The sequence below is a fragment of the Mesoplodon densirostris genome, chromosome 12, assembly GCF_025265405.1.
Source record: "Mesoplodon densirostris isolate mMesDen1 chromosome 12, mMesDen1 primary haplotype, whole genome shotgun sequence".
NCBI lineage: Eukaryota > Metazoa > Chordata > Mammalia > Artiodactyla > Ziphiidae > Mesoplodon > Mesoplodon densirostris.
The window spans coordinates 27,351,286-27,372,842 of NC_082672.1; the positions used below are offsets into that span (position 1 = coordinate 27,351,286).

General features: G+C 34.9%; 1 protein-coding gene across 1 annotated transcript in view; it reads right to left on the reverse strand.

The window, feature by feature from the left end:
• Nucleotides 1-21,557, reverse strand: part of PEX7 (peroxisomal biogenesis factor 7) — an 85,360-nt gene that overhangs the window by 32,304 nt on the left and 31,499 nt on the right. Inside the window, exons 6-8 of the mRNA XM_060114949.1 lie at nt 20,048-20,154; nt 18,286-18,399; nt 16,988-17,043 (exon numbers count right to left, since the gene is read on the reverse strand). Coding sequence (XP_059970932.1) covers nt 16,988-17,043; nt 18,286-18,399; nt 20,048-20,154 — 277 coding nt within the window. The remainder of the gene's footprint in view (nt 1-16,987; nt 17,044-18,285; nt 18,400-20,047; nt 20,155-21,557) is intronic.

The window sequence follows — 21,557 nt, forward strand, 5'->3', positions numbered from 1 at the left end:
GTTCTGCAGTTATAAATCAAGGTATTTAAAATCCAAAGTCTTACACATTTTTTCTAATTAATGTATGTTGTTTCGTTTTATAGGAAATTATTTTCATTTTTCACCTGGCATTTAACTAGCAAAGTTCAGTTTCACTTCATCAAAAGATATTTCCAGTATGAGAATAATTACCTTAAGAATTTTCTAATTTAAACAAGTCAAATGGAAAAAATCTTTGGGGACATATCAACGAACTTGGGAGTTACTGGTTCATACCTACAAATATCTTAAGCATTACAAATATAAAGCTTAAAGAGATTTAACAGTAAATTGCATATTACAATTGATTGTAGAAAAAAATAAAACATCTTTCTGTTACTTTAGTTAAAAATCAGGATACCAATTAAAGATTCCAAGTTTTGTTCAACAGTAAAATTTTGCAATCTAGTCATTACTGAGTTAAATACAAGAGAACAGCAAGTTTTCTCCTCGAAAAATATCATTTTCTTATTTCAATAGGACTTTCTGTTTTAAATTTAGTTTTATTAATTACTACTTCAAACATAATTAATTAATTAATACTTGAAACATAAGTGAAACCTCATTTAAATACAACCTTTTGCAGGCTTTTAAGATCAGAGTGACCAAAGGATATCATATATTTTCATATAATTTAAATTCACTTATATTTATAAACAATTATTTAGTGTATCCATGCCCCAGATGCCAGGGACAAAACAAGGAAACAGAAAAGTCCTACCCTGTAATCAGGCAACATGCTTTATTAACATAAAATATATTTGGTACTAAAATATCCTTGCAAGAATTAAACAAAGGTGTGAATGCAAATATTCACATTATTAAAAAAGAAACCAAAGACGACTACATTAAGATGCTTTCTTAATATCAGTGATGAAGTTTAGTGAACCTTTGCTACAAAGCAAAAAATGTGATAGAGTTACAAAGACATTTGTATCTAAGATGTCTGAAAGGCATGGAACATTAAACAACTCTTGGATCATTTTAAGAATACAGTCATAGTTCCTACAAATATTAACAGTTAGTATCATATCATTAGCCACGCAATTTCTTGTGGTTTGAAGAACAAATGTAGAGGAATTAAAAGCAACTATCTTAAAAGATGAAGTAAAATGATCGTTTGAAGCCTGCCCAGGAGCTCACATTCAGCCCCATTTCTTATCTATTTACTTTAACTGACCTTTCTTTGTGAGTAAGGGGGACTAGGTAGAGTTGAAATGAAAGGTTTGTGAGACAGAGTGCATATTCAGCTATACCATCTGTTTACTTTGGCTGACCTTTGTTTCTGGGGAAGGGGAAGAAAAAGAAGTATCTGCTCGTGGAAATCTCTGTGCTAATAATCATAAGGATCAAAAAAAGCCCATCATGCACACACCAAAGTAAAGACGCTTACTGTGTAAAGGCAAATCCCACGAGAGTAAATGTGACAAAGATAAAAGGTATTTCTGTGTCTGCTGCTTTGTTAGGCTTCTAAATTCACTACAATCCACCTAAAGGCCATTTGCACACTTATGCAACATAATAAAGCTATTTATCGTATTTTACAATTAAACATTATAATTAAATATCACATTTAATAATTAATTTAAAGGTACTGATAGTAAGAAACATTTTCAGCATCTTATTTTACATGAGCAAATACAGCTTATTTGTCTCTCAAATGTTTTTATTTTGAATTACCAACCCACAGAAAAATTCAAAGAATAATATACTGAACATCTATATACCCTTCATCTAGATTTACCAGTTGTTAAAATTTTGCCACATTTGCTTTATCTCTCTCTCTCTACACATACGCATATAAAATACTATCTGCTGAGCTATCTAAAAATAAACTACAGACAACATGACTTGAGTCTTTTAGTGATTCTGCTTGTTTTTAGCAATTTGGATCAGAAATATAAGAGCCCTAGGCTTACAAGATGTTTTCAGGTATCAAGTCACATAAAAAGACTGGAAATAGGAGATCTAGGTTCAAGTTGGCTGTGTGTGACATCAGCCAGTCTTTCTCTCTCTCTGAGTCAACTGTCTTCTGGATAAAAGGAGCACACGCCCCACAGCAGTGTTGTGTGAAAATATAAGTTAGACCCAGATAACCAAAACTAAGAAGTTAAATGTAAGAACAGATATTGATGTGGAAGGATTTTCGGCATGATAAAGACTTGTCTTCTCTTGGCCCTCTCCCGCTCAGTGTTCCGACCCCCTGAAATCCAATCCAATTGGGGCGCTTCTGACACTGGAGGAAGGGGAGCCAATTCCTCACTGGAGGGACTGTCATTGCCCTTGCAGGACCTTATGCCTGGTCCCTGCCCACCAAATGCCAGTATTGTCTTCCACCATTGCCACAAAATCAAATATGTCCCCACTAAGAATTACTGAAGGTGTAACTTAAAGTGTAAGTGTAACTAGGAAAACATACATGTTAAGCCTTAAGCCCTTTTACCTCCATATAAATAAATGGGTAAGAATGTTCTTCTAGAAGCCCATGGAGACAATGTGAAAATTCTAGAAATCTAAGATGCACTGAAGGGAAAAATCATTCTGCCAAGGGGGCAGAAAGCCCCTGAACGGAGAGGAGGTAGAGAATGCTTAAGTAAAGTTTACCTGGTGTATACCTTTCCTTTCTAGACATTTTTCAATGAAAATGTAGATATAGGCACATATAATGACAGAAGTTTTTAAAAAATCAATAATTATTAAGATAACAAGCATCCAGGTCTAGGGCCAGTCCCAGCAGAGTGCTGGAGCCAGCTCGTACTGGCTTGTGAGAGCTGGATGCGCACATCTCTTCCCGACCCCGTACTTACTGACATCATATCACACAGGTAGCTTGATACTGCCCTGGTGGGGTTACTGACACCACTGAACTCCTATCTCAAACACTACACATCAGGCTCCCCCCACCCACCTGAAGAGCTGGTTGTTAAATATCCAGCAGCACACCACTGGTCAGCCCTCACTGTGTTTTATGTTGAATAATAAATTGTGAGTAAACTCAAAGGGTGTCATTATCAGGTCTACACACAAGAGAAGCATTGATAAAAATACTCTTACCTTGTATTTATACTTTTAGAACTCAGAGCTAGAACTATGAATGTAAAAGTCACGTACTGGAGAACATGTTGACAAAAAGTTTCACACTGTCACTAAGAAACTGAACTCCAAGGAGGCAGGGGCCAACAAAAGGCCAGGCTGAGGCTGCCTGTTTTCTTGTCGTAAAATAAAAATTATCATACCCTTGAAGACTAGAGCTGAAATGGGCCTCAACCCCACAGAGATGCTCTTTTGTCACCATCAATTCTGGCGATAATAATAATGACTATAGTAGCAAACACTACTACTACTATTCTGGCACTATGTGCCAGAATTTGTGTACATTAACTCACCTAAGCCTCACAGCAATCTTAATGCAGTAGGTATTATCGTTATCTCCATTTTACAGATGAGGACATTGAGCCACACAGTTTTAAAATAACTTGTTCAAGCTTATACAGAGAGTTAAAAGCAGTCTGGCTTCACAGTCTGTGGCCCTAACTCCTGTGTTATCCGGGAATGTGCCAACCCACAGTTAGTCCCTTCAACATGTATCTTTCACTACCCCACATCTATTTTTGTGACTACATATCTCCCACTACGCCAACACAACTGACATGCTCAGGGTTCCTTTGTGTGCTTCTATTTCTCTTTAAGCCTTTGTTTTATCATTTCCTCAGCAAGATATTCCAAACTGTCTACCACAATGGCTGACAGATAACAGCCATTAAGTAAAATATGCCTGAATTTTAAAGCAGAGTACAGCTGTACCATTTTATATTCAAAAAGGAGCTTAACAGTTGAGTTGGAAACATTAAAATTGCTGGTATGGGCAAAGAGTTTCACATCATACAAGCTGTAGGTGAGTACAGTTTGAAAACATTGGAATTAAAATTCACTTCATGTTTTTCTTGCCAAAAAAAAATTTGTAAGTCTAAAAAAAACCCCTGCTATTTGGTTTATTATTACCAAAGACCACTGATTTTAAAATGTTTTAAAGGTTAGAATATTTATAAAAGTATCATGAAACAGAAGAGTGTTACTCTGTTTGAGGCTAAACTAATCGTTTTAGCTTTAGCAATTTATGAAAGCTATATCTTTATCTGAGAAATATTTGCTACAACATGGAAGAGACAAAATGTTCTTCCTAATGAAGAAACATAATTAGAGCAGCTTTTATTTTTGTTTGGCTGTCATATATACCTGGTTTGTTGATTTCTGCCTGTGTTTATGAAATGATCTACTTGGTATAAAACTAAACACTAGCATTTAGAACTCAAACCATACTTAGGTGTGGCTGGTACAGCAAACACGGCTTGACAGAAGAAGCAGTAACCTAATGGAAAGTACATGGGAAGAAAGATAATATGCTAAAACCTATGATGACAACATTCATAAAAGAATGGAAATAATCCACTCTGAAATATTTTAAATTTAGTACTATCTTCAGTGAAGTTTAGAAAGAACCAATGTCTATTTTTACAGAATATATTGCCCATCAGCTGAAGAGAGTTCTGACATTTTTTCCAAAAGGTTGGAGTTTTTATTTAACCTAAACCATACAAAATAATTTCAAATCTGTTTTATACATTACTTTCTAGATCTTTATTACTTACTTGATGAAGCATAATGAACTACTATACAGGTAAAGGACTTCAAGATTTTCCCCATTAGATATGATAATAGATCCATGTAAAAAAATATGGAACTTGCAATTTATAAACTAAAATATCCATCATAGTGTCGGTTTTGATATAATGCCCACCATATAAACTATTTTAAAAGCTTAAAAAATAAACAAAATATAAATTAGCAAGTAAACGAAAACTTATATTTGAAGAGTTTACATTACAAAAACTAGCCATACAGAATCTAGAGTGATATCTGTATAATTAACAGTGCTAAAAACTGAACAGGTTACTGTTGGTCTTACATCTCAAATCTTTTTTGTTTTAAAATAATTTTTCTGCCACTAAAAATATCATCAATCCACTGAGATTTAAAATTCTTCAGAGGATAAATTTAACTCATATCACATGGTGTAAAAATCTACCCAAAATGCACCTTTTCTGACCTTTCTAATGAGTGGTCACCACACAAAAGTAATGAGAGACTAAACTCACACAAGGCATTAGTACAATTAAAAGTCGTAGTTTCAACATGTGATGAGAGTTACAAATATGCATACATATACACATACATTCAAAAATTAAAGTTTTTCAAATCATTTTGTTTTCTTTTTTCTATTCATTTTCCTTTGCATAAGAAAGTCTTTGATAATCCTACATTGGAATATACGATTAGTAGCCCCAGTTACATTTAGTACGAAGGTGGAACAGTAACAGTGGCTATAATGTATGTTAAAATTAAAATCCTATTTCTGGAAGTAAAATGATGTCGCTTCTATATACTGCCAGTGAAGCAATTTGGTTTAAGTTTTCTTACTCCACTTCATATTGGGAAAATGTTTACCAATTTTGTAGGAAAAAAGGAGAACTCCAGGTTTCAGACTTGACTAGAGATACTGTTCTCATGAACTGAGACAAATAATGTAGATAAATAAGCAAGCCTTGCAGAGGGAAGGAAGGAAAGAAATAAAGAGCTCAGTGTGAGATGCTGGTTTGGACACTAGGTGCCTGCAACCAGCATAGAGCTGAATAAGCAGGCCTGAAGCTCTCAACAGAGGTCAGAGCTGGAAAAGGGGGGTGGGCATTATTACTTAGAATGGACATGTAAAAAAGTACTAAGCCAGAGTCTGCCAAGTTTAAGGGGGAGAGAAAGATTCCATGATGAAGTACAAAAAGGAAGGGTCAGGGACGATGAGAAAAAAAAAAAAAAAGAAGAACATGGAATCCCTGGGGTAAGGAGTTTCAAGAAGGAAGGTGTGATCAACAATTTGAAATACAGCAGCGAGGTCCAGTATGACAGGTGCTGACAAGTGGACTGGATGTGGTATTACCGAGGTCAATGATGGCTTTTGCCAGAACAATTTCAGTAAAGAAGTGTGGCTAAAGCCAGCTGTGGGCTTAGGAGTAAATGGACATATAGCCATAAGTGCCTAGGACTATAGGCTTTCAAGGGTCTACAAAAATGTCTAAGAGCTGAAAATTAAAATCAAGTTTTAATTAAATGTATATAAATTAACATTATTAACTGATACGTTTTGTATTAAACATTTCATTCCATTTGAAAACAATTTTTAAGTTAGAGTTTTTCACTTCACAAAAATTCCTAAGTAAGCATAATAATTGCCAAGAAATCATAATCAATCATAAGTGAGCCACTCACTGCCAAATGACTTCAAAAGCCAAAGTCTAAAAATCTTTTCAAGATAATTAGCCCTGTTTAATCAGTGATGTGGATCCATTTTATAGATTCAAGTGGTATAGGGTAAGACCTCCAAGCAGAGCACCCTAGGACTGCAGAGCTCTTATGGCCTTGGTGAATGGAGCTTAAGGCGACACTAAAAGCTTGGCTAAGAAGGAAAGAAAAGTGAAAGGAAAATACAGGATAAAGGAAGAAGTTACAGGCTGAGGAGAAAGTCAGTAGAGAGTTGGAGACTGAGGATATAACAGAGAGAATAGGTAATTTAATGGAACAAAGTGCTGAAGGACACAGAAGTGTATGGGGTTAAGAGCACTCATGTGCAAGACTTCTGAATAGCAGAGGAGGGACGGATAGGTATAGATTTAAATACGTTTACAGGCTTGCAGTGAAAACAGATAATCTGTGCTTGCATCCTACAATTATTTTTTTTTAGAGAGATAAGGTTGTTTGCTGAAAGTGCAGGGAATAGGGTTGGGGGCGGCTTGAGAAGAGAAGCAAAGGTTGGAAACCGAGATAAAGAATTAGCACAGTATTTTCAAGTATGTTCTCTTATGCAGTTCTTATAATCACCTTGCAAGCTTATGAGGACAGATATTACTAATTCCATTTTACATAGTAAAGAAACCTGAACTCTCAGTTATATAGAAAAATTGCCTATTTGAAGTCTTTTTCAACTATGTTTAAGATCTCTTATTACCTAATTATAATCTCAATTTTTCCAAATGCTTACAAATCTAGCTGTGATGTTTTTGATCTTGTAGTATGTCAGAGAACCATGACCTAAGCCATCTCTCTCTCCCCAGAAGCACTAAACATCTATCCCCCAATCTACAGTCTTGCTCAGAATTCAGGAAAGAATCAAAGCCTAATTCTTAAAGGTGGAGAGAAAAAAATCTATAAAAATACTGAATCACTATGTTGTACACCTGAAACTAATATAATATTATAAATCAACTATACTTCAATAAAAAGTGGAGGGAATATTAAGACGCTGAGCCAAAAACTGTAATGATTTCTGACATAGTTAGGTACCTACAAGATTTTAGAGTACTGTAGTTTGCATTCAAAAGCCCAGTTTTAACATATTCCTGAGTTAAACCTACATCAACAAAGGTAAGGCATTTCCCAACTGGGTGTTTTAGGATACTTAAGTATATAGATAAAACAGGTAGTGGTCAGTAGCATTAAGATGATAATGACAATTCTGAAAAGAAAGAATAAGTAGTCACTAGGTTTTCCCCTTTAATTAGAAACAGAACAGTGAAATGGATTTAAGATGTCACAAGATAAATGCTCCCACCTCAGTTGTCAAGACTTTGGAAATCAGCTTTAAACACCAGAAAAGACTTTGAAATCCGAGAACTAGATTCTATATTCGGAAATCCCTTTTGAGCCCACAGGTGACACTATGTAAGAGAGAAGATTCCAAGTTCACTCTTCATCTTGCTCAGTCTACCTGGAGGATCTCACATTACTGGCCACCCACATCTGGCTGATATCCTCGCCAGCAGTTTCTCTGACCTACTGCATGCTCTGGGGTCTCCTCCTGTTTTGGGTGGGCTGTTCCCTTCTTCCTTCCAACATTAATTCCCTCCTGAAGATAGTTTTTTATTTTGTTTTTTTGCTTTTCTTTCTCTAAACTTATTGCCCTTTGATTGATGCATTCCTATGGACCAAACCATCAGTAAGTTAATGGTCTTCAAAGCCATATTTACAGCCCTAACCTCCAGCCAATGATCTAGCTCCAGAGATGCACTTTGGAAAAGACTGGGGTGGGTGGTGAACAACTGATAAGTGTTCTTCCTGTCTGCCAGGCTGCCATTTTTTGGCTCCCATGCTCAAAATTCTATAATCACTCCATACTATTTTATACAGACTATTAAAGAAAAAAACTTGTTATGGTTCCCTTTTAATTGAGAGCTGGAAGACAGTGTGATTATATTTCCCAGTTTGTCTGCCTGCTTGTATTGGATCAGTCAAAAAAACCAAGTTAGAGCATGTAATTTCTCCCAAGGCACTGTTGTAATTTATTGTTATTCTACACTAACAAAGTTACATAGCTTCTGCCATATCAAATACTGACTCAGAAGTAAAGGGGAGAGGAATTCTGGGTAGTTGGAAGCAATGAGGCCATGTACATCCAAACCTCTTAGTGTATCCTCACAAAAACCAATACAGAACAACAAAAAGAACAAATAAAACCACATAAAACTCAGGCTACAACACATCCAAACTTGTAATTACATGTAAAAAAACAAAACAAAACAAAAAAATCCCCCAGAATCCCAATGTGCATTCTCCCATGTTCCAGATCTAAGCTTTATTGGACAGCAAGGGCAATTTAGGAAAAACTGAATAGAACAGAGAAGAGCTAGGATAAGGTCTAAAACTGATTTAGAGCCACCACCAGAAAGAGAAAGCCCATCCTATGAGTGAAAATACTGAAAAAGCCTAGCATAGAATCGAGTACAGATTTTAAAGTACATAGGACACAAGGAGTTATTTTAGGAAGTTAATAGTTTAAAGGGAAAAGAGGATTAAAAGGAAGGAAACGTACCAATCCCAAACCATCAATCCTGTACATGGATACGCAGAAACACATAAAGTCTTAATCTATTTTTTAAAAAACATAAAAATAAAATGGATACCATAAACTCAAACATTTCACCTGACAAAAGACCACCTCAAAAAAATGCATAGCAAAGTGTAAGAAAAACTGTAATATAGCATTCTAAACTGAATTAATATCTCTAAACAAGCAGCTGGGGACAGGAAGGAAAAATAATTGACCTAGATCAGTGTAGTATAATAAGAAATATATTTGATCTTGGTCTGCAGTTCCTGGCACAGAGCTCCTAAAACCCCTGGAAGTTCCTGAATGACAGGAATGTCTTCTGTTTTCATAAGGAGTCCCTTTGGAACACACCTGAGTTTATGCTAATGAGGTGACTTAGGATGGAGTCCTTACATAGTCTCATGTGATTAGAGGGCTGGAAATTTCAGCTCCATCCACTGAACTCCCAGAGAAGAGGGAGGGCTGGAAATTAAGCTCTATAAAAACTCTTGAACAAGATTTGATGAGCTTCAAGGTTGGTGAACTTACCCATGTGCTGGCAGGGTGGGGCACTCCAATTCCATACAGACAGAAGATCCTGCACTCAGGACTCTTCCAGACCTCACCCTCTGTACCTCTTCATCTGGCTGTTCACTTTTATCCTTTATAATATCTTTTACAATGAACTAGTACATATAGTGAATGTTTCCCTGAGCTTTTTTTTTTTTTTCTTTCTTTTTGCGGTATGCGGGCCTCTCACTGCTGTGGCCTCTCCCGTTGCGGAGCACAGGCTCCGGATGCGCAGGCCCAGCGGCCATGGCTCACGGGCCCAGCCGCTCCGCGGCATATGGGATCCTCCCAGACCGGGGCACGAACCCGTATCCCCTGCATCGGCAGGCGGACTCTCAACCACTGCGCCACCAGGGAGGCCCTTCCCTGAGCTTTGTGAGCTATTCTAGCAAATTATCAAACCTGAGGAGGGGCTCTTGGGAACCCCAATTTACAGCTAGTCAGTCAGAAGTATAGGTGACAATCTAGGCTTTCAATTTGCATCTGACGTAAGGGCAGTCTAGTGGAACTGAGCTCTTAATCTGTGGGATCTGATGTTATCTCCAGGTAGATAGAATTAGAATTGAGTTAACTTTGTAGGACACACCATTGGTGTCTGCTGAGAATTAGAGAATTTCTTGGTGTGGGAAAACTCCACATACATCTGGTGTCAGAAGTATAGAGCTTTCCCCTTACAATCAAGAATTCAAAAACAAAGAAAAGAAGTGGACAAAAACAGGAAAAAGTGAAATAGAGCTAACTGGACACAAGAAAGAAATAGAAGAAAAATGGCAAATTCATATCAGAAATGAAGACAAAATTATGTGGTACTCAAAGAATAAATTTACACAAAAATATAAGGACATCAAAGACAGGAGAAAAATAACCAAGGAATGAAAATGAGACTAAAAACGTATCAGAGGGCTTCCCTGGTGGCGCAGTGGTTGAGAATCTGCCTGTCAATGCAGGGGACACGGGTTCGAGCCCTGGTCCGGGAAGATCCCACATGCCGCGGAGCAACTAGGCCCGTGAGCCACAGCTACTGAGCCTGCGCGTCTGGAGCCTGTGCTCCGCAACAAGAGAGGCCGCGACAGTGAGAGGCCCGCGCACCGCGATGAAGAGTGGCCCCCGCTCGCTGCAACTAGAGAAAGCCCTCACACAGAAACGAAGACCCAACACAGCCAAAAATAAATAAATAAATAAATAAAATTTAAAAAAATTAAAAAAAAAAAAACCGTATCAGAGAGAAAGCATCTGATATAGAAGACAAGTAAGAGAGATTCAATTTATGTTTAATTGGAGTCCCTATAGGAAAGAAATGTAAATCAAGGAGTTCATATTCAGCTAAGCTATCCTTCAAGCATCGAGACTACAGAGAAATAGTTTTAAATATGCGAGAGCTCCTGAGAAGTCTGTACCCATGAGCCCTTCTTGAGGAATTTACTAGAATATAAACTTCATCAAACTAAAACATGATGAGGAAATTTTAGCAAAAAGATTGATGATGGGCATTTAATATATTTAGTTATGTATCTAAGATGAAAACAAAATTGGAAACAAGAGTGGAAGAATAATATATAATATGATATGTATTACATGTTATATGTGGTATGTTCTAACAAAATATAAATAAAACAACTCAAAATTTGATGCAATAGGGAGGGTAAAAAAAAGTAAGGTAAAATAAGCTTATCGATTATTGTACATGCAGTAAGTAGGAGTTAAAATAAATACCATTAAAAACTCACAAACCAGAAAATAAATGGTTAAATTTTTTGAAAAACAAGGGACTAATGATAAGGATAGCATTAAATCTGTATATTGCTTTGGGTTGTATGGACAATTTAACAATAGTAATTCTTCCAATCCATGAGCACAGAATATCTCTCCATTTCTTCATGTCTTCTTTAATTTCTTTCATTAATTTTTTGTAGTTTTCAATAAACAGGTACTTCACCTCCTATATTAAATTTACTCCTAAGTATTTTATTCTTTTTGATGCAATTGTAAGTGGAGTTATTTTCTTAATTTCTCTTTCTGATAGTTCATTATTAGTATATGGAAGTGCAACAGATTTTTGTGTACTATTGTGTACTGATTTTGTATCCTGCAACTTTACTGAATTTATTAGTTCTAACATTCTTTATGGAGTCTTTAGGGTTTTCTAGATACAATATCATGTCATCTGCAAATAATGACAATTTTACTTCTTCCCTTCCAATCTGGGTGTCTTTTTTTTTTTTTTTTTTTTTTTTTGCGGTACGCGGGCCTCTCACTGTTGTGGCCTCTCCCGTTGCGGAGCACAGACTCCAGACGCGCAGGCTCAGTGGCCATGGCGCACGGGCCCAGCCACTCCGCGGCATGTGGGATCCTCCCGGACCGGGGCACGAACTCATGTGCCCTGCATTGGCAGGCAGATTCTTAACCACTGCGCCACCAGAGAAGCCCTCTGGGTGCCTTTTATTTCTTTTTCTTGTTTAATAGCTATGACTAGGACTTCCAATATTATGTTGAATAAAAGTGGCAAGAGTGGGCACCTTTGTCTGGTTCCTGATTTTAGAGGAAAAACTTTTAGCTTTTTTACTATTGAGTTTGATGCCCATTCCAATGGCATTTTTCACAGAATAAAACAAACAATCCTAAAATTTGTATGGAATCACAAAAGACCCTGAATAGCCAAAGTAATCTGGAGGCATCATGCTCCCTGATTTCAAACTATATTACAAAGCTATGGTAATTAAAACAGTATGGTACTGGTATTGGTACTGGTACTGGTATTGTACTGGTATTGTAAAAAGAAACAGGTAGGACTACACCAAACTGAAAAGCTTCTGCACAGTAAAGGAAACCATCAACAAAATGAAAAGGTGACCTACTGAATGGGAGGAAATATTTAAAAATCATGTATCTGATGAAGGGCTAATATCCAAAATATATAAAGAATTCACACAACTCAATAGCAAAAAACCATACTAACCAATTTTAATAATGGACAGAAGATCAGAACAGACATTTTTCCAAAGAAGACATAGAGACGGCCAACAGGTACATGAAAAGTTGCTCAACATCATTAATCTAGGGAAATGCAAATCAAAACCACAATGGCTGTTATCAAAATGACAAGAAATAGTAAGTGTTGGAAAGGATGTGGAGAAAAAGGGAACCCTTGTGCACTGTTGGTGGGAATGCAAATTGGTGAGGCCACTATGAAAACAGTACAGATGTTCCTCAAAAATCTTAAAATAGAATACCATATGATCCAACAATTCCACTTCTGGGTATTTATCTGAAGAAAACAAAAACAGTAACACAAAAAGATATATGTATCCCCATGTTCCTTGCAGCACTATTTATAATAGTCAAAATATGGAAACAAACAAAGTGTCCATCAACAGACGAATGGATAAAGAAATTGTGGCATACGTATACAATGGAATATTATTCAGTCATAACGAAAGAATGAAATTGTGCCATTTGCAACAACATGGATGGAAAAAAACAAAAACAAAACAAAACAGAAAACAAGTTCACAGATAGAACAGAAGATTGGTGGTTGCCAGAGGCAGCAGATGGGGAGAAGGAGAAGTGGGTGAACTGTTTGGGATTTTTTTTTAAGTTTAAATAAAACAAAATAAAGGGAATAAAAGCATTACAAAATTTATAAGACCAAAGGAAACCACTGAAACAAAGAAAAAAACTTACCTAAATATAAATTTTTTAATAAAAGAGCAAAAAACCACCCAAAGCACAACAAAAAATACACCACACACAGAAACAATGAACAAAACATAATACACATAATAATCATAACATAAAATAATATGACAGACTTGCTATCAAACATATTTTTATCAAGAAATATGAATAGGTTAAACTTGCATATTATAATAAAAAGATTTTTGATTTAGCTTGCCAAGCAAAACCCAAGTATATGCTCTATATGAAAGACATACCAGAAACAACATGGTTCAAAAAAACTAAAAATAGAAGTATGGAAAAAGGTATACCTGGAAGATGGGAATAATATGAAAGCAGGGGCAATGACACTAATAAGAGATAAAGCATAATTAAAACTAAAAAGCAATTAGCTGTGTCAAAGAAAGAGTCTCTTTGATGCTAAAAGTCTCAGTTCACTAAATGTATGTTGTAAACATCTATGCACCAAATAATACAGCATATGGCTTTATGAAGTCAAAACTAGAAGAGATTCAGGGAGACAGAGATAGAAACCCACTGATAATAGGAGATTTTAACATTCCATTCTCAGTACAAAATGGATTAAGTGGACCAAAAATAAGAAAGGATACAGAAGATCCAAATAACATAATCAATTAGTAGAGCTTATGGTTATATATTTAACTTTACAATGTGATAATAGAGAATATACCTTCTTCTCAATTGTATATGTAACATTCACAAAAATTGATCATTTATTAGGTTCTCCTCCACAAAAAAATCAACATATTCCATAAAACAGAATGACTAATAACAGTGTTCTCTGATCATAATAAAACTAGAAATTATTAACAAATTCTCAAAAATTAAAAGGCACTTTCATATGGAAATTAAATAACTTCCTACTAAACAACTTTTGGGAGAAAGATGAAATACAAATAGAAGTTACACATTTTTTTAATGATAATGAAAAAAATTATATATCAGGATTTATGAGTTACAATTGAAATGAAAACTAGAAGAAAACTCATAGCCTTAAACACTTTATTAACAAAATGAAACAATAAAAATAAGTAAATTCCCAGATCAAAAGTTGGAAAAAGAAAGTAAGCCAAAAGAAAGTATCAAGAAGGAAATAAAGATAAAAGCAGTAATTAATGAGGTACTGAATAGAAAAACAGTAGTTCTCATTCATAAATCAAAATCTTATATGCTGAAGAAAAAATAACAAAATAAACATGCCATTAGATAACTTAAAGTAGGAATCACATATATATAAAATCAGAAATGACAATAGTGAAATAACCATTGAATCAGAAGAAATTAAGAAGTCATGACTCTACAGACGTCCGTATAAATAAATGTGAAAACCTATAAGCAAAGGATAATTTCCTAAACTCCCATTAGAGATAGAAAGTTTAAACAGACAAATTTCCATAGAAGAAATAAAGAAAGTTGTCAAGAAGTACTCCACAAAACGAACCATGCCCGGATGGTTTCACAGGGAAAATCTACCAACGCTTCAAAAACCAAGTACCCTCCATGTTGCACAAATTGTTCCAGAGCTTAGAAAATGTAGAAAAACTTCTTAATTCTTTTTTATGAAGCAATTAAAACATTGATACACAAACCAAAAATTTAAAAAAAGAAACAGAAAAAAAAACCCTATATGAACCCTGTGTGGTGTGGGATCAGAATGAGGGGTATGACTAGAGGTACACATACACATATAGGTCAATATCACCTTCAAATATTGATGTAAAAGCTCTAAATAAAATATTAGCAGACAAAATCCAACACCACAGTAAGATAACAATACACAAAGAACAAGAGGGATTTAGTCTAAGGATGCAAGGTTGGTTCAATCCATTAATGTAATACATTATATTAATAGCTCAAAAAAATCATAATCATCTCCATAGATGCTGAAAAAGCCTTCAACAAAACTTAAGATCAATTCCTGACTTTAAAAAAAAAAACACTCAAGAAAACTGGAGTTGATGCATACTTTCTTAGCATGATAAATAAATATATACACTTTGTCTTAAAGTCAGTATCTTACTTTTAACAAGGAAACACTGGAGGCATTTTTACTAATACAAGAATTAAGGGCCTCCCTGGTGGCGCAGTGGTTGAGAGTCCGCCTGCCGATGCAGGGGATACGGGTTCGTGCCCCGGTCTGGGAGGATCCCATATGCCGCGGAGCGGCTGGGCCCGTGAGCCATGGCCGCTGGGCCTGCGCATCCGGAGCCTGTGCTCCGCAACGGGAGAGGCCACAACAGTGAGAGGCCCGCATACCGCAAAAAGAAAAAAAAAAAAAAAAAAAAAAGAATTAAGACATCCTCTATAACACTATTTAACACTGTAATATAGGTATCTGCCAATGCAAAAAGATAAATCAATTAGGGGCATCAGAATTGGAATTGAAGATGTAAAACTATATTTATAGATGATATGATCACAAACTTGGAAACCCCTAAAGAATCAATGATCTTGGGGCTTCTCTGGTGGCACAATGGTTAAGAATCTGCCTGCCAATGAAGGGGTCACGGGTTCGAGCCCTGCTCTGGGAAGATCCCACATGCCGCAGAGCAACTAAGCCCATGCACCACAACTACTGAGCCTGAGCTCTAGAGCCCACGTGCCACAACTACTGAAGTCTGCGTGGCAAGAGCCTGTGCTCCGCAACAAGAGAAGCCACCACAATGAGAAGCCCATGCACCTCAATGAAGAGTAGCCCCCACTCGCACAACTAAAAGAAAGCCCGTGCGCAGCAACGAGGACCCAACATAGCCAAAAATATAATTAATTAATTAATTAATTAATTTTAAAAAAAGAATCAACGATCTTTAGATGGTAGAGAAACAGGGAGTCTCAAACACTGCTGCTTGGAATGGAAACTGGTATATTCCTTATGGACAGGAATTTGGTAATATCTAACAAAACTATATATATACATGTATATGTTTACCTTTTAATCCAGCAATCCCACATCTGGGAATATATTCTGAAGCTAATTCTCTACTGATGTGAATGTATGTACTTACAAGGTTATTATTCATTGTGGCACTGCTTATTTATAAAATATTTGTAACAAGTTAAATGCCCATATGTAGGAGACTAGTTGAATAAACTATAGTATGTCTACATAATGGAGTATTATGCAGAATGAAAAAGATCTCTATGAGCTGATATACAGTGATTTCTAAACTACTTTCTGAGAATTCTAGGGTAGCGAATAGGTAAATATATTGTGAATAATAAGAATCAGGAGTTTTAAATCTGGAAAAGGAGAAAAAGTAGAATGAACCCTGTGTGGTGTGGGATCAGAACTGGGGGTATGATTAGAGATACACATACACATATTAAAACATAGATACACATGTGCATACACATACATACACAATCATATATATATTCACAAACATACATACACTCATGCTGATTTTTTCATACATAACAATCTTAGCCTTAAGATTCACATAATTAGACTGAAGAAATAAAATTTCATAATTTTTAAAAGTTAAATTTAAAAGATTCTGGCTGTTCAGTTTATAGCATAGGAAGATATTATGAGGAACAACTGTCAGGAAAAAAGGCTTTTAAACAGAGCAATCAAGCTAACCTTTAAATAGTAAAGAATTTACTCATATATGTCACCAGATCATAAAAACAGAAAAATATAATATTAATCTCAGTGGCAAATATTCTTATGTGCCCAGCTCAGATTATTTTTATATTAGTAAGATAACATATTACCCTTCAGAAAAGCTGCAAAGAGGCAAATGGTACTTGGTATTTCACAATGAAACATATCAAAAGCCACTGTACCTTACAGTAAAATCATAGGAGCAAGAGGCCAACACGGAAGCATGAAATGGTGAAAACTACAAAAAAAACACAAAAAACCCTTTTTGAGGTTAACTGTAATTATAACATGCTACTTCATAAGGTCATTCCCATGAACATTATAATAAAGTTCATCTAACTTAACCAGTTTTGTGAATACATATTATGATTGCTATTAGCACAAGTATCAAATAAACATTTAAATGTTAAAAGTTTTAAAATAATTTTTATGTTATTTGTATATCACATCAAATGAAAATGATATCAAGGTCAAAAACTGCAAATTTAAAAACAAGTAGTATTTAGTAATAAACATGTTTCACCAGGCTGCCCATTGCAATTTTATTTCTTCCATGTTTTTCTTACCAGTACTTTAATAGTTATATACACATAATATAATTACATTTGAATGCTCTTCATAGTTTACAAAATACTTTCACTACATTACCCTATTTCATTCTCAGAAGCACTGTGAAATATATATAGAAAATATTTTTTAACTACTAAAACCTGTGTGCCATGAAAAAAAATCAGGGCACTGTGTCTCATATGTTGAGTTGTAACCAGTAAAATTTAAAATATTAACTACAATTTAGAATTTTTTAAATAGGAATAACATAATGAATGAAAAGACCAAAAAGGTACCTTTTTATCCTTAATGTAAAAAACAAAGAATGAAATTGGGAAATGTCCCTTAATAAGATGTTTTCCACAGTGACTTAGCAAAATTTACCTAAATAAAAGCTGGGAAACTAACTTAAGTCACCTTATACCTGACAAATTTGAGGGGATCAGCAGAAAAAAGTTACCTCATCCTCTGCTGTTTACAAAGTGGAAAACTGTCTCTACCCTAAACTTCTGAGAACATTCATATATACAATCATGCTAGGGAAAATAAAGAATTAACTCTCTCTCTGTGCAAGTTCCAACAAAATAAAGAAATCTTCCCACCGAATGAAAAACTGTAAAGAATATAATACTAAAAGTAAATTACTATAGTTAAGACATATTAAAAGGAATAGTAGAATGGGGATGACAGAATGAGAGAAACATTTTTATTTAATCCTAAGTACTGCTTGACTACATTATTACAATTCATTCAATAAGTATTCCAGTATTTTACCCAATTTTAGCTTTCAATATTCATTATCATTCATTGGATAACAAAAACATGCATAAAGAAGAATGAATAACCCATCCCCTAAGCACCTTTTATATATACCTCATTAACTATATTTATATTTTTGTTCTATGTATAAAAAGAAAAGATAAAAACTTACTTTCACTCTCCTAATAGCATAGGTGTGACCAAGAAGTTCAAATACTGGTTGTCGCACATTCCTCAAGTCCCAGCCTCTCAAACTACAATCAACTGCCCCTGTCACCAGCAAATTCTGAAAACAATTCAGAGAAAAGTAAAGTATGACATCTTTGCAATTAAGCAGTACCCAAGCTTTCCTACTAGAAACAGTGTCTATTTTCTGGTATTTATTTAATCTGATCCCAGGAGTCATTCTTGAAAAGTTATATAACATTATAGAAAGGAGTCAAAATATACATCAAAAAGCAAAAATTAGTAGGACTTGAGAGAAAAGGAACTCAATATGCTTTAGGCATATGATGGAACACTATACACAACAGAAAAAGGCATAGTCTCAAACAGCATTGTAGATTTTCCAATCTACTTTTAGGAATATTAATAAGAACATAAGATTTTAAAAATTATACCTGACAAATGAGCCCACCCTTCTTTTCAGCATCCTCTGAGGTTTCTACCAAGCATTAAAAGGCAAGAGGCCTGCTAATTTACAAATATTTGAAAGTGCAAAGTATAAATTAAATTTTTATGTTTTTCTAATTCTAAATCAATCACTGCTCTCAACTCTCATGGGCCATGTCTTAATATAATATGTCACACTATCTGAGAATTTATGCAGAATGTGGTAAGTCTCCTATCTAGTCAGGTTTTATAAATCCTGCTATCTAGAACCCTAGGTGAACCCAGAGTTCATGGCTGAAGAAGCCAAGAGCTGTGTCCACACTCAGCCCCATTCCACATCAACCAGGGCAGTAATCCATTGTCTGAACGTTTTTGGCTTCAATATAAGCTCATCTGAAAAAAAGCTGCAATGATTTAAAAAAATTTTTTTAACTACTCTCAAGTATATATCAGCAACTTTTTTAGAATTCCCAAAAGTATAACACACAGTCCACAATTTCATTTTCCTATTTGGAAAATTCATGAGAGAGATTTGAACTGTAGTCATCAGCACTGAAAATTTTATTAAAATCAAGTATTATTTGGAATATGTTCTATATTTTTAAAATCTATTTTATTTCTTTCTATTTAAAGAACTCAGCCAATACAATGTTCTCTTAACCTTCACTGATTACTTTAAAAGTGGGAAAAACAAGGCATATGTTATGCTTATTTGTCATAGTCAACAGACTACTTCAGGTACATAAATATATTTAAACAGCATATCAACACATATTTAATCCATTTCTATTTCTAATTCACATGCTCATGTGGTTAGCTGAAGCTCTGCAAAAAGTTACAAATGGACACTGCTATCTTACAGAAACATGAAGCTTGGTTAGGTTTATATGGGAAGATGAAACAGAAAATTCTAAAAACTGATGGACTGTCAAATTAAAAATAAAGTTACAAATAGTTCAGCAGCCTCACTAGCAAAATGAACAAGAAATGAAAGCAAAAGATGATTCAAACTGGCAGGGTTAAGAGCAATAAAGTAAAAAATTACATAAGTTGTAAATCAGTTTCCCAAATAAACAAGTAAGGCTGCACTACTGAACTTTTGAGAATTTCTGTTTCTTATTCAGCCTGTTTTATGGGCACTTAAATCTAATTAATGCTAATGCAGGTCACTCACAATCATCAATTAGAAACAAAAGGGACTGAATTTAACTTAATGGTCCATAAACACTATCAAAGTCCACATAAACAAAGATAAAATAAAATCTAAAACATTTCGACATTAGGAAGGGCTCAGCAGCTCAGGATAGAACCAGACAGGGTACCTCATTGTATTTACACCAGTCACAACTCAGAATTTCTGCCTGATGTGCTGGAACCACAGTTCTGACTCCTGTTGTCTTCACATCCCAAATTCTCAAAGTCTGATCGCCTGGTGAAAGAGGAAGACTTGATCACTTTCCATCACACCACTTGGATACTCGGTACCCATGACAACAAGTCAGGGGAAAACACACCACTTTCACTATCAGGATACTGCCACCTATATATCATATACACATATATATTGTTTTTGTACTATAATAATGCATAAGACCTACTAAAAGTGATGAACTACAAAAAAATAAGGCACCATGATAATGTTTTTAGATCTACTCAAAGCAGGAAAATCTAAATCTCACACTAAGACAAACATAGCAGTGATTAAACACACACTCAATGCATTTTTCTTCAGGATAGGAAAAGGCCCTGAAAATCTTTGTTTCTTGTAAATAAAGTTAGCACCCTATACCAGCATATTCTCTAAGAAACAAAATGGTAATATGCAAAATCTACCAAGTTGAAATGGATAATTTTAAATGTGTGCAAAATCTACCAAGTTGAAATGGATAATTTTCAAATCTTAGCTTTTACATTTATTACATTTTAAAGGGCCATCCAAAGGTATATTTTTCACCTTGGAAAAAACAAGTTGAGAAAATTTGTCATTATACTCTGAATTACTACAAAAATGATTATACTCTGAATTATTTTACTCTGAATTACTCTGATTACTACAGATAATACTCTGAATTACTACAAAAATGATTTATATCACATAGCTGCACAAAGTCAACCCTGATTAAATGTTTTACATGCTGTTTGCCTTCAATTTTGTAAACTATGAGGAAATAACAAAATGACCAGATGAAAAACCCTGAATATATGTATATCTACATCAAAATTAAATTACAAACAATAAAACTGATCATGTGAGAAAGCTAGTTCAGCTTAATGAAAAAAAAAAAAAAACAATGTGATGGCAGGCATAGTCTTGATTCCATTTAGTAGTTGTGTGACCCTGCAGAAGTTATATAATATCTCTGAGGCTGATTCCTCATTTCTAAAAAAGAAACAGAATGACTACATGCAGGACGGTATAAGAATTTAGTGTAACAAAGTTCCTGTAAATCATTAGCATGGTCTCTAGCATATAGTAGATACACTAATATGTGGTATATAAAAATGCTAAATTTTAAAAATTTCCTTTAGTTACCTACATACAATTTCCTATCATCCCAATTCTAAATCATATGTCATTTACCTAAGTTCAAGAGTTTTAGACCATTTTTTTCTGATTTCTTTGCAAGTTGTTTAAGAAAGATAAGAATTAAATTGCTGGTGGTAATGAAATGTAGAAGTTAAGAATGGGGGCTTTGGAGTTCCAGAGCTTGGTTCTAATCCAGCTCAATCATTTGGTAGCTGTTGACGTTTAGTCAAGTTACTTAACATCCTGGATTCTTACTTTCCTCACCTATGATAAAATATCTGTCTTATACAGACCCACAGATGTGA